The sequence below is a fragment of the Pteropus medius genome, unplaced genomic scaffold (assembly GCF_902729225.1).
Source record: "Pteropus medius unplaced genomic scaffold, Ma_sr-lr_union100, whole genome shotgun sequence".
NCBI lineage: Eukaryota > Metazoa > Chordata > Mammalia > Chiroptera > Pteropodidae > Pteropus > Pteropus medius.
In genome coordinates, this window is record NW_024349048.1 from 1 (window position 1) to 13,742 (window position 13,742).

General features: G+C 46.7%; 1 protein-coding gene and 1 long non-coding RNA gene across 6 annotated transcripts; one reads left to right on the top strand and one right to left on the bottom strand.

Annotated features, from left to right (window-relative positions):
• Window positions 1–227: 227 nt before the first annotated feature.
• Window positions 228–4,956, bottom strand: LOC120616859 (uncharacterized). 4 transcript variants are annotated; one of them, XR_005656710.1, is made up of 3 exons: window positions 4,725–4,956; window positions 3,153–3,281; window positions 228–1,504 (listed from the first exon to the last, which is right to left on the bottom strand). It is a non-coding gene; the product is annotated as an uncharacterized LOC120616859 (long non-coding RNA). The 4 variants fall into 4 exon arrangements; XR_005656711.1 differs by lacking the exon at window positions 4,725–4,956 and adding an exon at window positions 3,533–4,009; XR_005656709.1 differs by lacking the exon at window positions 4,725–4,956 and adding an exon at window positions 3,368–3,507.
• An 87-nt stretch (window positions 4,957–5,043) lies between these two features.
• Window positions 5,044–13,402, top strand: LOC120616858 (acyl-coenzyme A thioesterase THEM4-like). 2 transcript variants are annotated; one of them, XM_039880415.1, is made up of 4 exons: window positions 5,044–5,230; window positions 9,795–9,966; window positions 12,594–12,747; window positions 13,266–13,402. In XM_039880415.1, exons 1-4 carry the CDS (start codon window positions 5,078–5,080, stop codon window positions 13,378–13,380), a joined length of 594 nt encoding a protein of 197 aa, XP_039736349.1. In that variant the 5' UTR covers window positions 5,044–5,077; the 3' UTR covers window positions 13,381–13,402. The 2 variants fall into 2 exon arrangements, with proteins under 2 accessions (XP_039736349.1, XP_039736350.1); XM_039880416.1 differs by having other exon boundaries at window positions 5,051–5,230; window positions 9,839–9,966.
• The last annotated feature ends 340 nt before the right edge of the window (window positions 13,403–13,742 follow it).

Consider the following 13,742-nt stretch of genomic DNA (forward strand, 5'->3'; position numbering starts at 1 on the left):
CACCAGGCAATGGGGTGCAATGGGTTATTCACAGACTCGCACCAGACTACCTTGGTTTGCACCCCAATTTCTTCACTTACTCCCTGTGTTCCCTTTCCTAACCTTGATAAGCTTCAATTTCCCCATCTACAAGTTGGGGATAATAAGAGGCTGTACATCGTAGGGTTGTTGAGAAAATTTAGTTAAACTAAGTGAAATATTTAGAATAGTGGATGGCATGAAATTCATACTCAACAAACATCAACTTTATTATTATCTCTGCCAATGAAAATCACAGGTTAACTCAAAAATGCTGACCCCATGGACCAGCAAGGATGGTGTCGCCTCTTGCAAAGTGGGAAATTGGGAAATTTACAAGTGTGGTGTTTTGGGTTTTTTTTTCGGTTGTCACGGGATCGGCAGGCACTGTTCGCCCTCGGGCAGGGGCAGGGGCAGGGGCATCAGTGCAGCGTGACCTGCCGCACCCTACACAGCCGGGCACGTCCTCCCGGCCTTCACGTCGGCACGAACTTGGTTCGCGATTATCTGAACCTGGAGCCTGTTTCCATTTTCCATACAAATACAAGGCGTTTTTTTGAACGGCTTCAATATTACCGAATTTTCGAGGAATGCAGCGATCACGTCCATCGAGTGAAGCTAAACTCCATGCTGTTCGGACACCTTCCCAAGACCTGTTCGTTTTGTCAGATTAGATGACTAAGGACAAATTCGAGTCACCACCACACCTGCGTCAGCCAGCGCGCGTGGCTATAGTAGTCGCAGTGGCTCTCCGTGTCCGGCGTTATGCCTTCTCACGTGGCTCTGTCTGAACAGTTACATATTGGAACTGACAGTGTTTCATTATGAATTACGTCTTTTATTTCTCCTCTACATGACTGGGCATTAGACTGGCTTTTTTTTTTTTTAAGTGACACGTGTAGATGTACATCATCTCTGAGTTTTGTCTCAGGAGAGCGAAGGGAGCATTAGGAAGGGTTTGTTATGAGCGAGGGGGTTTGGACCACAAGTGATGGAAGGACCATCCTCAGGGATCCCACGATGAAAAGGGAATTAACTGCCAGACGATGCAAACAACGAATTCTTCAACTAGTCAACTAGATGTTAACTATGTCGACGCTGTTGGTACCTGATGCCAACCCCCAGAACCTATGAAAACGGCAGGTAACGTGGCAAAAGGGAATTAAGGTTGCAGATAAAATGAGTTACTCATCAGCTGACCTTAAGCTGGGAACTACCCAGGTGTGCCCGACGTCGTCCCGAGAGTCCTTCGAAGTGGAAGAGGGAGGCGGAGGAAGGAGGAGCGAGAGTCCGAGGAAGGTGTGGCTGAGCGAGAAGTACAGGGAGGTTCATGCTACCTCTGAGGTGCCAGGAAGGGGCCGTGGACCAAGTCACGTGGCGCCTCTAGATGCTGGAATGGGCAAAGACTGCCGACTGCAGCCTCCAGAGAAGACAGCCCTGCCTGGATCCTGGCCCCGGGGGACCCAGGCTGGACTCAGCTACGGGCCTGTAAAATAACAATATATCTGTGTTGTTTAAACAGCTAAATTTGTGATTTGTTACAGCAGCAATAGAGAACCAATAACATGAAAACATGAAGTATCATTAAATGAAAAGAAGTAGAGTTCAGAACACACACGTGCACACACACACACACACACACACACATACACACACTCTGCCTGCAGCTGGGTTTAAATGTCGATGAGCAGATGATGTGTGCGGAGCTGGTGCTTTAGTGACTTGACATGGACAAGCGAGACCAGTGAACACGGGCCAGGGACCCCGGGCCCAGGCCCAGCTCCACGACAGACTTGCCGTACGAAGTCATAAGAATCAGCCATCTCTCTGGGCCTCAGCGTTTCTCATTCGGATAACACATATTCACAGGACACCTGCTGCTGACCAGGGCCTGAGCTGGCCTGTGTGGAGTCAAAGCACAGGATGTAGTCCTCGGTCTCGAGGAGATTCTCAGGTGCTCCGGAGGACAGGGGAGGTGACTAAATGCTGTCTGACGTCTCCTTCAGCTTTAACAGTCTATGCGTCCACGAGCCTAAATGTAATTTCACGCTTACTACCTTTTACGTATGTGGGTGAGGTCGCCTGAGTCCACGAAGGTTTCAGATCACAGGAAACAGTTATGTGAAGCACAGAGCTGACAAAGCTTCTCTAAAACAGTAAAGGAAATCACGATCTCAACTCATCTCAAGTCAAAACAGCCGTTACATTTCCTTTTTCCCAAAGCACGGTGTAAGGGCTGCTGTTACTCTCAACTCCATTTGATTCTAATGCAGTGCCCTGCCCACATCCCCACCCACCGCCCCAGAAATCCAGTGAGTACCTACCAGCGCTCGCTTCTCCTGGTAGTAACTACTTGTTTTATACTATCAGAGCTGCCGTGTGCCCTTTAATTTACATGTACAGAGACAATTTTAAACGAGCACGTTCTAAGACAAATTCAAAGTTCTTAATAGAAATAATCTAAAGAGAAGGGGAAAGAGTAGGGAGGAGAGTGACTTACAAGAAACAAAGGAGCTAAGTTAATGTGGACGCGAAATGCAATTACGGCGGGCAAGGTCAGGAAGGAAGTTTGAAGACAGCATGAAAACAAAAAAAAAAAATTAAGAAAAGAGAAACGTGGTAAGAAACAGCCAGGAGGAAAGTGAGACGTCGCCTCTTCCTGCCTTAAGCTTCACTTTATTGGTGCCCCACATCCCCCACACAGAGTGACACCCCTGTCCCAGGGCCCTTTGGCCGCTTTCTGAATTGTCCTAAGGCCAATGAGGACCGGGGTTCAAAGGGCCTCTGCTGCCCCCTGCAGGTCCCCAGGTACCCTGCTCTCCCTTTGTCTCATGCCACCTCTCAGACCATACTTAACCTTTATAAGAGAAACCTGGGTCCAACAACGAGCTCCAGCAACTCATTTCAACAAGTGTATGCTTCTGGGAACGATTTTGAAATTATGTTTTGACATTCCCCGTGTTAATGAAATGAAGGCTTTCGCCATGATTGGCAAACGACCGGTAGTATAGTTTGCTGTGATTTAAAACGCGTGACCCTTGTCAGAGAGACGTGGGTTCGAATTCCTGCCTCCTCCATAACTTATGAGCCATGCGATCCTGGAAAGGTCACTCCCCTCTCAGAAGTTCCCTCACCTTTAAGATGGAGACTTCAAGACAGAACTCACAGGGCTGCTGTGACCAAATGAGCTATCACAGGTGTGAAGCGCCTCATTCAGCGTCTAGTGCCCGGTAGCTGCTCAGTAAGCGGCAGCGTTCCGTTACCTCAATCCAAAGAGAAAAATATCTTGTCAAGAGCTCTAGATCCTTTGTGATAACAGAAACCAAGGAGATATAAATAACGATCTTACCGCAGTCATCCGTTCTTCCCACGCTCGGCAGATTTCTATACCTGGCGCCGGCCCCAGGGAGAAGCACAACATTCCACGGAAAAGATGATAAAACTGTCTATTAGGCCCTGTTTGCTGGGAGTTCCCCTGAATACATTGATCTGTGCACAAAGAGTTAAGACTAACTTCTGCTTCTTGTCATCTGTTCGTTCAAAGACGTAGTCAAAAAACCTTCTAAGCAGCCTGCTCGGGAAGCTCGGGGCTGATCTCCTCCAACCCTGCGTGGTAGAGAGTCAGTCGCCGGCCGACTAACGAAGGCTCATAATTCATCTCAATTGGCTCCGTGGGTCTCAGAATCATTCGCGCCACAACACACAGATAATAGTAAAATGTAGGAAACTGAGGGATTTAATTTTAGTATCTGAAACCTTCATTTTTAATATATTTAATTATAAGTTTACATAATTTAAACTTTAATAATGACAGTGTTTAAGAACTGACTAGCCAAATTCTAGAAATTTTAACAATCCGCTTCCATGAGCTTACTGTAGTGACCTCACCTTTAGAAACAATAGGTTAAGGATAAGACATGGTACGTGCTAACCGCCATGTCTCACTTCTAGTTAGTTATCTGCTAAAAACTTATTAACTAAAGGGATTTACTGGCCGGATCACTGCCTCTAGGTACAAAATATTTTAACAATGACGCATTCTGCTTCTGTACCCCTGCTTGCTTACCCACCTCTTAGTTATCAGTTAATGAATGGAGGAGACATAGTCTTTTGTGTAAAGATTAAGGATGTGGGGGATGGAATCGAGGGCTTAAAACCTTTGTGCCCCTGCGTCTCGTCTCGGGGCTGCTCCTTGGCAAGGACAGCCGCCGGCTAATAAACTGTCTCTTGGATTAGAGCGCTCGAGTTGGGCCTGGTTATTTCGGTCACAACACTTATAAAGCCAGCTCCCGGGGCAACGTTGTTTGTAAAGGAGCTAGTACAAGCTGACTCCAGCTAACTTCTGCTTTTGTGACTCCCAATGAAAGGGACGGTCCCAACAATAGTAAAACTGGACCTACGTTCTTTTTAGTACAACAAACTGATGAGAAAACAGACTGCACGGGGGTGTTCAGTGGTGGAGGGGGGCATTGAGCTCGAGTCTTGTCTCCAAAGCCAGAAATAACCCATCCTTCGAACGTTCTACGATTTCTAGTTCTATCTGAAAAAGGCTGACTTATGGACTTTTCGCTCTGTTTGTGGGAGGGATGCGACGGGGAGAGGCCGACAAAGGAGAATTTTAAGAGTATAAATACCCTTGGCACCCAGAAAGCCAATACCGCCCCGGTCCCGGGGACTCGTCCATGGCCTCCAAGAAACAACTTTACCCCTGCACGTCACAGAGTGCGCTCCTACGCGCCCCCAGGGCCTTCGGTCTTCTGAGGCAAAAGGACAACCACGAGGGAACCAGATGACGCCGAGTTCTGCGGGCGCGAGGCTGGAGCGGGCCGAGCCGGGGGCGATGGGGGAAGGCGCCCGCTCGGGCACTCGCAGCGCGAAGGCACAACGGCCAAGGGGCAGTGGGAGGCATCGGCGGGCGGGGCGGGCCCCTCCCGCCCTCTCGCTCGTCGAAGTTCGGGTTGCAGCGGGGCTTCCCGCCCCTCTCGGGCCCCGCCCCTCCGGGTCACGTGGCCTGCGAGTCAGACTCTGCCCTCCTCGGCCGTGTAAGTAAAAGGAGCGGATGCGCGAGGGCTTAAGGGCAACATTAGCGGTTTCTGCCGGGTTCTGGTGCGCGCTCGGAGAGATGCTGAGAAGCTGCGCCGCGCGCCTGCGCATGCTCGGGGCCCTGCGGAAAGATGAGCACTGGCCGGCGAGAAACCTGGGACCGGCGCTGGTGAGTTCCGGGCGCGGGGCGGTGGGAGCCGATGCTGCAGCGACACCTTTCGTCGGGAATACACCTCCGAGAGCCGATACGTTGAATCGGTTCTCCGTTCCCTCAGTCGGCTGCTCTCAGAGTAAAACTAACATCGGCTGCAAAAGGCATCAGTGCTAACAAGGTCAGGGGATCTTTCGGTCCCAAGTTCAAAGCATTAAGAAGACGGGACAGGAAGGTGACTCCGTTTTGAAACCGTGCTAGCTCTTTAACTCTGGTTAGCCGCTCAAGGAATCACCACGATTACCGATACGAATACAGGTGAAGTTGTTCCATCGAGGTCACAAAGAACACGGAGTTGGTTGGGAACCTCGGCGGGCTGGCCCGTAACCATTGCATAATCCCGAAGCAGAGGGGCACTGTCTCCTCCCGGGGTTTAATCCTAATTCTCTGCCTGCCAGATTAGCATTTACCCTAAGCTAGTCCGCTCACCTTGAAAGCTCGTCACAGGACTTAAAGTGATGCAAGTGGCACAGTAAGCGCTATTAGTAGCAAATGTTGCCTGTTCTTATATCCCTGTTTGCTTCATCGAAGAATGTTATGTTGTGGAGCGAATGATTCTGAGACCCACGGAGCCAATTGAGATGAATTATGAGCCTTCATTAGCCGGCCTGCGACTGACTCTCTACCACGCAGGGTTGGAGGAGATCAGCCCCGAGCTTCCCGAGCAGGCTGCTTAGAAGGTTTTTTGACTACAGATCGATGTATTCAGGGGAACTCCCAGCAAACAGGGCCTAATAGACAGTTTTATCATCTTTTCCGTGGAATGTTGTTCTTTTCCGTGGAATGTTGTGCTTCTCCCCGGCGCTGGCACCCGGGGATATCACTTCCCTGTAACGGCGTTACCGCTGTCCCTCGGGGATGGCGCCTGGAGACACCTCTTCCCTGAAACTGGAGAATTTCCACTTTTACGGTTAATTAAGCCCCAACAACATGCCAGACGGATGATATAAAGATGAGTGAGAAAGTGACCCTTTCGAGGAGCTCACGATCTGATTCGGAAGAAAGGGGTTGACTTGCAAAATTAAAATATATACGTGCTCTGTGCTGTAAGGAAGTACTAGGGAGCACAGAAGAGGGAACGGCTCTGTATCAGCGAGATCTGAAAGCGCTTGTAGGTTTCTTTTAAAGAATAATATACTGCAGATTGGTTATTCATTCTGTATCATCTTGCACTTTGGAAAAGAAAAAGACATGCCGATCTCGCAACAACAAAGATAAATTCATCGGTGCCTTGTAATCTGCATTGAGAATGTTTAACAGTATTTACAGGCTTTATAAGTCATGTTTCTTTCTGTTCAGTAACTTAATCTTAAAAGGAGACACAATTTTACAAGTCATAACTTTTCTTAACAAGTCCCACTTGAAAAAGACATACCCAAAGGTCAAAACCTTTGCTCTATTCAGGGCGACGAAAGGTAACGATTATCCCTAATGTTTATTCCTCAAATACACAGTTTATTCTCCGAATTTACAAGTGCCTTTACTTTATCTCTTAGTTCTCACCTCTCTGAACTGAAATTTTCATTATTTTTGTTTCTCACGACATCATAGTGTTCATCTAGTGTCTTAAACTCAACATGCCCCAAACTAAAATTAAGAGTTCCGCTCCTACTCTGCCTCCTGACACACAGGGACACCGACAAAAGCCTCGTCTTTCCTTTCTTCCTATTCACTGCAATCTTTAAAGTCACGACTCTGGAATCATCCAAGACTCTTCTTTCTCTTCCCCCACGATCCGCACATCCCTAGGTCCCAGTATTCTAAGTATCTCTTAAATCGTTTCTTTCCATCCCTCTCTACCTAGGTCAGCTTCTAACCACCCCTCACCTGGACCTTTGCAACAGTTTTTTAACTAGTTTCCCCGCCGTTGATTCTCAACTTGCGATTCATCCTTTACACCAGAGGGAGGTTTCTGAAACCTAAGTTCGTGTTATTGCTTTGCTTAAAACTCCTTAAGGCGCAACGTAATGGAAAAAAGTATTTTCTTCCTCGGGTACCACCTTCGTGATTCTTTAAAGACTCTCTTTCTTCAATTAGCTTCATCCTAAGCAACGACATTTGTGAAGTCGCAAGTATGATGTGTTTTTATATTCTTTTGTAATATGCATTTCAAGATAGATACATTCTCTTTGTGCTGTCTAAAATCATCTTTCATATGGGCCTTTCGAAATATTGACCGAGAAGATGAGATCTAACCCCTTGGTTAAGGCTGGAGAGCCTCTGCAGTGGGATGCTCCTGCTTTTCCATCCACATCTGGCTGCTGTTCTGTTTGCATCTTATATCCTAAAATTGAAATCCTGGCAGTTCCCCCATCATGTCTTAGGATTGTTTCATCTTTCTACCCCTTTGCTTGGAGCAGCCCTCCCGTTCTCTCCTGAGTGAACTTTTATCCTTTAGAAATCACTCCTCTTTTTGAAGTTTTCCCTGAAAGTCAGTCCTTCTGCGTCTGTATCTACTTCTGTTGTAGCATTTCCCACAGCCAAGGCTGCAGGCACTTGAAAGCGGGGCCTAAGTCTTCGCCCTTTGCCTCACCCGTTCCTGGCACAGAACCAGGGCACATAGTACAGCTAAAAAAAGTTTGCTAGTTAGCCGAATCCCAGACTTCTAAAGTTAAAATCAGGTTGGAGAGCCCACAGTCCAGGGAGTCATTCTAATACGTAAACATCTTCAATTATTTCTATTACAGTGATCCGTAAAAGGACCCTGGAACAGATCGATCCTAGAGTTTTCTATTTAAGATGAGAGCTATGGATGCGATAAGCCCGAATTCACAATGCCAAAGCTTACGCAGCCTATTCTACGTCTCAGTTGACATGGCTTGGTCGATACATAGTAATTTGTGACAAATCGTGTTGTTTCTGTTAAAATACTTCCAGGATTGGTGTACTTTCAAAGCTATCTGATTGAAACTGGATTCTAAGGAAATAATCCAAAATAGAGGAAAAAGCTGTAGTTATAACGTTCCAATGAACATTTTCATCGAGAGCAGCAGAAGATTGAAAACAAATGTCCACCTTAAGGGGTTAAGTAAAAGATAGTACATACGTTTGTTTAAAGGACTGTTTTTCTGCTGTCGAGAAAGCGAACACAATAATTTTAAGGGCTGAAGCAAAAAGGAAAATTCTATTCCTTACTGAGATGACGACAAGTATGTTAAGAACAACTACATTTTCTAAAACTCGGAGGAACTACATCACAGTGTTATTGTTGGTCATAGTAAGACGGAGAGATAATGGGTGGGTTTTTTGTTGTTGCTGTTTTTCTTTTCTTTCTTCTTTTCTAGATTTCTTGAGCTGGGTTCTGAAGGGATGAGTCAATTCAAAACCACAGGAAAAAAAGAAAGGCACACAAGTCCTGGGCTAGGGAATGGCATGGTCGTGACCCCGCTCACAGCACCCCTGACAAAATCAAGACTCCCTTTTGTTCAGCCAGGAAGTCTTTAGTTCTATAGAGCTCTTGAGACAGGCATCCTGTATCACTGTCGGGCCAGGATTGGAGCCAGCCCGGGTGTCAGCAGAAGTCCAGGTAGCTGGTTCTTCCATCACAGGAAGCGTGGTCTCCCTACTGTGGTGTCAGGGCGCAGTCCACATGTTGTGGGTACATCGAATCTGAATGAATTGATAAGGGTGGCTGGAAGTAGAATGTCACGGGTACCTTCTGTGATCTCAAATGTCTCCAGATTTCCACTGAAGTCAAAAGATCCGATTTTCCTTTCCAGGTACCTGGGGACGGTCTCTGTGTCCTGCTCCCCCAGGGCCCTGCACCACCCCCCTTGCCGCCCGGGCCCTGTCGTGGTAGCAGTCCTCAGTGCAACAGAGAAATGCCACTGGCAGAAGCCATTGTCACCGTGACCAAGCACTTGCCCCTCCCCGCAACTCCCTCCCCCTCCTCCTCCTCTAACTCCGTAGTCGGCTCTGCCACCGCTCTGTTGCTGGTCCAGAGACCTGGATGGGCTCTCGTGTTTTCCTTCTTCCCTCACTGTCCTTATCCAAATGGTCACCAAGTCCCGCTTCATGCTCTCCTCATTTCTCACCTGGACCAGCCCGCAATCTGCGGGCCGTAATTAGTACCTACTTCACAGGGTTGTAGTAAAGCCCCTCAAAACTCTTTCGTGTCTCCTTGCTTTGCATAAAGTATTTCTTCGCCTACAATACTCTTTCTAGCTGCCTAATTTCTGTTTGTCTAATCAATATTCAAGTCCAATATTCAAGATGAATACCTCTCCCTGTGCTCTGGCTTCCTGTGCTTGATTACGGTTGGAAAAAAGGGAGTTTGCAGACCTGGGTTTTCATGCTGGCTCCGCCAATAGCTAGTTGGGTAACACCCAGCACGTCATTTACCCACTCTAAGCCTCCCATTTCTCCCATGGAGGTTTGACCGGGCAATCCACGAAATTTGCTTCCGCTCCGAAACGACAAGCTCTGGGAAGAGGAAAAGTAGCGAAATAGTCTTTAAAAACAGGAGAATGTGTTATGACATAGGATATACCTCCCGTGACCCTCTCTTTCTTTGGTATTTTAGAGGTGGTTTTCTTCTGAGAAGGACTTTTGTCTCCCCAACCCCAGCTGGAGCGAGGACCTCAGGCATCTCTTCCACCAGTTCATGAAGAAATGTGAGGATGGCTCCTGGACGTATATTTCTGAGAAAGAAATGCTAGATCTTCAGAAGAAAGCCTCCGAACTCTGCTTTCAGAGTAAGAACAGCCGCTCTCCCATAAAGGATATTTAAATATCAAACGTAAAACTAACAGATCGAAGCACTACTTACCATTCGAAAAAGGAAGGCACGTGGCACCAGGGTTTCTGGACAGGCCAGGCAGATCAGTGAATTTTGCAGATAAAGCCTCCTGCCGAGGAGACCACTCGCCACTGCTCTGTCTTGGCGCCATATTCAGTAATCTCACTTTACCGTTGATCCCGATATGTGGCTCTGTCACCTGAGGAAGCTCAGGACACTCAGGTCACCCCCTTCTCTCCCAGACTCATAACTCCCAAAGCAACCTACCGCTCCTCCAACAGACATCGTCCTTCCCGTGCTCTTGCGTGTGTGACCCTTTTAATTGAGACTTTAGTTCTCGTGTACCCCCAGCCCCCAGCCCCCACCTCCCACCTCCTGTTATTAACACCACGCATTAGTGTAGCACATTTGTTATATTTGATGAGCCGGTATCAATACATGATTATTAACCACGTAATAAAGTCCGTATTTTACTTAGGGTTTACTCTTCGCCTTGTACTCACGGTGATTTTTGACACATGCGTAACGATGCGCATCTATCATAAAAGTATCATACCGAACGGTGTCACCGTGCTCCACTGTCATCCTGCCCTTTCTTCCCCCCGGAACCCTTAGTAGCCACTGATCTTTTTACTGACTCCATAGTTTTGCCTTTCGCAGAATGTGATGTATTGGGGATCGTACAGTACGTAGCTTTTTCTGGTTGTTTTCTTTCGCTTAATAATATGCAGTCACCATCTGACATACTTGGCACTTGCTTTATTTCTCGGCCGCTCTCTCCACCCTAGGGCGTAAGCTCCAGGAGGACAGAGATTCTCGTGTGTGTCGTTCCCTGCGATGTCTCCCGTGCTTAGAAGCGTATCTGGTGTGTAGGGAGTGCCTACACAGCAGTGTTCAAAGACAAACCATTAAATGAATAAAACAGAGAACGCCAGATGGTGATAAGTGCTGCGGAAAAAAGTAGAACTTTTTAACCTCCAAAATGTGCCAGATCTCTGGGATAGAAATTGGAAGGAACAGCGTACGCTTTCCTTCCTGCTCATTGCTTTCTTAAAACAAGTAAACAAACAAACAAAAGGATACACTTTATCAGAAAGCAGTACTTGTCAGAATCCTTTCCATGACTCTCTTTGAAGACGAAGCACTTTTGCTAAAGTAGCGGAGTAAAACTATAACTGTGAAGGACAAAAAGACTTAAAAATGGGCATAGTCAGAGGTCCAATAAGAGTTCATTATAATGCGGTTGACAAGGACATTTGGCTATTCCTGTGACATACACTTTAAGATTATGATTAGAATTATGAGTGATAATATTCTACCAGGACAAATCAGATTTCTAGAGATTTCATGCCATTTCTGGAACATTTACAATCTCTTATCAAGAGTAGACCAATAATCTAAGAAAACTGTCCTTTCAACATGTGAAAGTATTCCATTTGAATTTTGCATAGGCATCCTAGCGATATTCAAGTTTATTTTATTTTCTCATTCTGAAACAAACAGCTCTACTTTAAAACAAGATTATTCTGTTTCCCTTAAGAAAAACACAGCTCCATACCTTATACCTTTTCTTACCCGAAACATTCTGTTTTCTTTGCATACAGAGTTGTTTCCCTAAGATGCTCACGGCTTAAATCAGAGGCACCCTCCCGACCTTCTCCCCACTTCTGACCAGATCTCATCTCCTATCTTGTTCCAAGTTAGGAAATGTAAATTCGGTGACAATAAAACTTCAGCAGCGTTATGCATGGTAAATCGTGATGAGCTGTAAAAGAAGGCTAAGCGTTTTGGCAATGAAATCTTGAAATAGAGATGGAAGGACAAATAGAGCAGTAGCTTTCAGTCTTTCTTCCTTTCTCTTTCTCTCTCTCTCTCTCTCTCTCTCTCTCTCTCTCTCTCTCTTTCTCTTTCCTGCACATTTTGACTCCTGATCAGTACACATAGAACTGGTGCACAGTCGTATAATTGAAAAAAAAAAATACCTAAAAGAGTGTACCAGTACCTCCCAGGATATATGTAAAGCATTCGGTTTCTTTTTAAAGTCTGATTATAAATCACTGATTTGATTTCATGAAGCCTGACAGTTGTAACCCCAGGTTTGGGGGCTTGAGATTCATGATCACATAGCATATTAAGCTGAACTAGACGGGTTTCTGATCCAGTATGATAACTGTCATCTGCTCAGGCTACGCTCATGTCTGCAAGGACAACGTCCCTAACTGTTACGTTAGTCCCTGTCTTTAAATCCCATTTAAACCACACGTATTCTAAGAAGGATTTCTGCTTACGCCTTACTATTATATTCAGTGCAGACTCACCATTTATATACTGTATTTCCTGATTGCCACGTGTGGTTTCATTTATGTTTCCGATGTCCCCAGTTAGGCTGTTAATTCCACAAGGGCAAAGACCCTAATTCTGTTTCTTTGGGACCCTCCCGTCCCCTCCAGTGTCGTACCTGGTGGACATTTTAATCAGTCCTCCATCGTCCCGTGACCCTGACAGGGTACAAACGTTTAGCTCTGTCATGGCATCTTTCTCATAGCTGTCGCCCATGTGCCCGTCTGACTTCTTTCCCTACAGACGTCAAGCCTATGAAAAAAAAACAATTTCCATCGACGTTAACCAGAAACTTCCAGGAAGGCCTGGGCTTCGAATATGCGATGTTCTATAATAAGGATGAGAGAAGAATCGTTTGCTTGTTTCAGGGAGGTCCTCTCCTGCAAGGATTCCCTGGGTAAGAATGAGGCCTAGAGCTGTAGATGCAAAAGGTCGTTATCTTCAAGGTCCCCGGGCAAGGGCATTCAAATGGTCCTGTACACACACTCATGGAAATGGAAAGCTGTCTGTAATCATCGGTTAGATCGCCAAAGCACAGCACGTAGAGGATGATTTGAAAGAGTATCGTTGGCATGTTAACAGTGGTTTGTCACTAGACGGTCTTACAGTTTTCTATTTCTTTAGCCGCATTTCCTAAATTTTTAAACAATGATGTGTATGATTAGTTTAATAAAAATGGAAGATAAACTTTTTAAATAGTATTTCAGATTTTTGCTCACTCGTGATCTGATTGCCATTAAGTTCCGGTTTATTACAAATACTTCACTCTTACGGTACAAACAGTAAAGTTGGGGACACGGATATTTGACATTTAGTACATTGAACGCGGACTAAGTAGACCTGTCGCCAAACTGAGTATTACGCGAAGATCACTACTTTTTGAAAATGCCCCTCTCCCCTCACTGCCATCACTAGACTCCTGCACGGAGGCGCCATCGTGACCATGGTGGACTATTCCATCAGTATCCTTTCCACTAAAACCATAGGGTTCACCATGACCGCCTATATCAACATCACTTATAAAAGGTAAACTCGTGGGTGTTCTCCCCTTAGGTGTCGGGGGTCGGGTTCCCCAGCAGCAGACCCTGAGGCAAAGAGTCGTGTGCAGGCGACCCACGAAGGAGCCGCTCCCGCGGGGGGACTAGCGAGGGCCTGAGAGGAGCGGGGAGGGGCAAGGGGTCGGGGGGACGGAGCCCTGCAAAGGGGTCTGCGGCCCGCTCGCACCAGGAACGCTGGGGCGAAACAAGAAGGGTAGGTCGTAGGACAACCCCATCCCGGGACAGTGGGTGCCTGGGCCCTGCTGGCTCTCTGTGTGTGAGCCGAGCAGGCTGTAGGGAAAACAGCCACAAAATAAAGGTGAAAAACTCATCGAAGGGGATCGGAGTGGAGCAC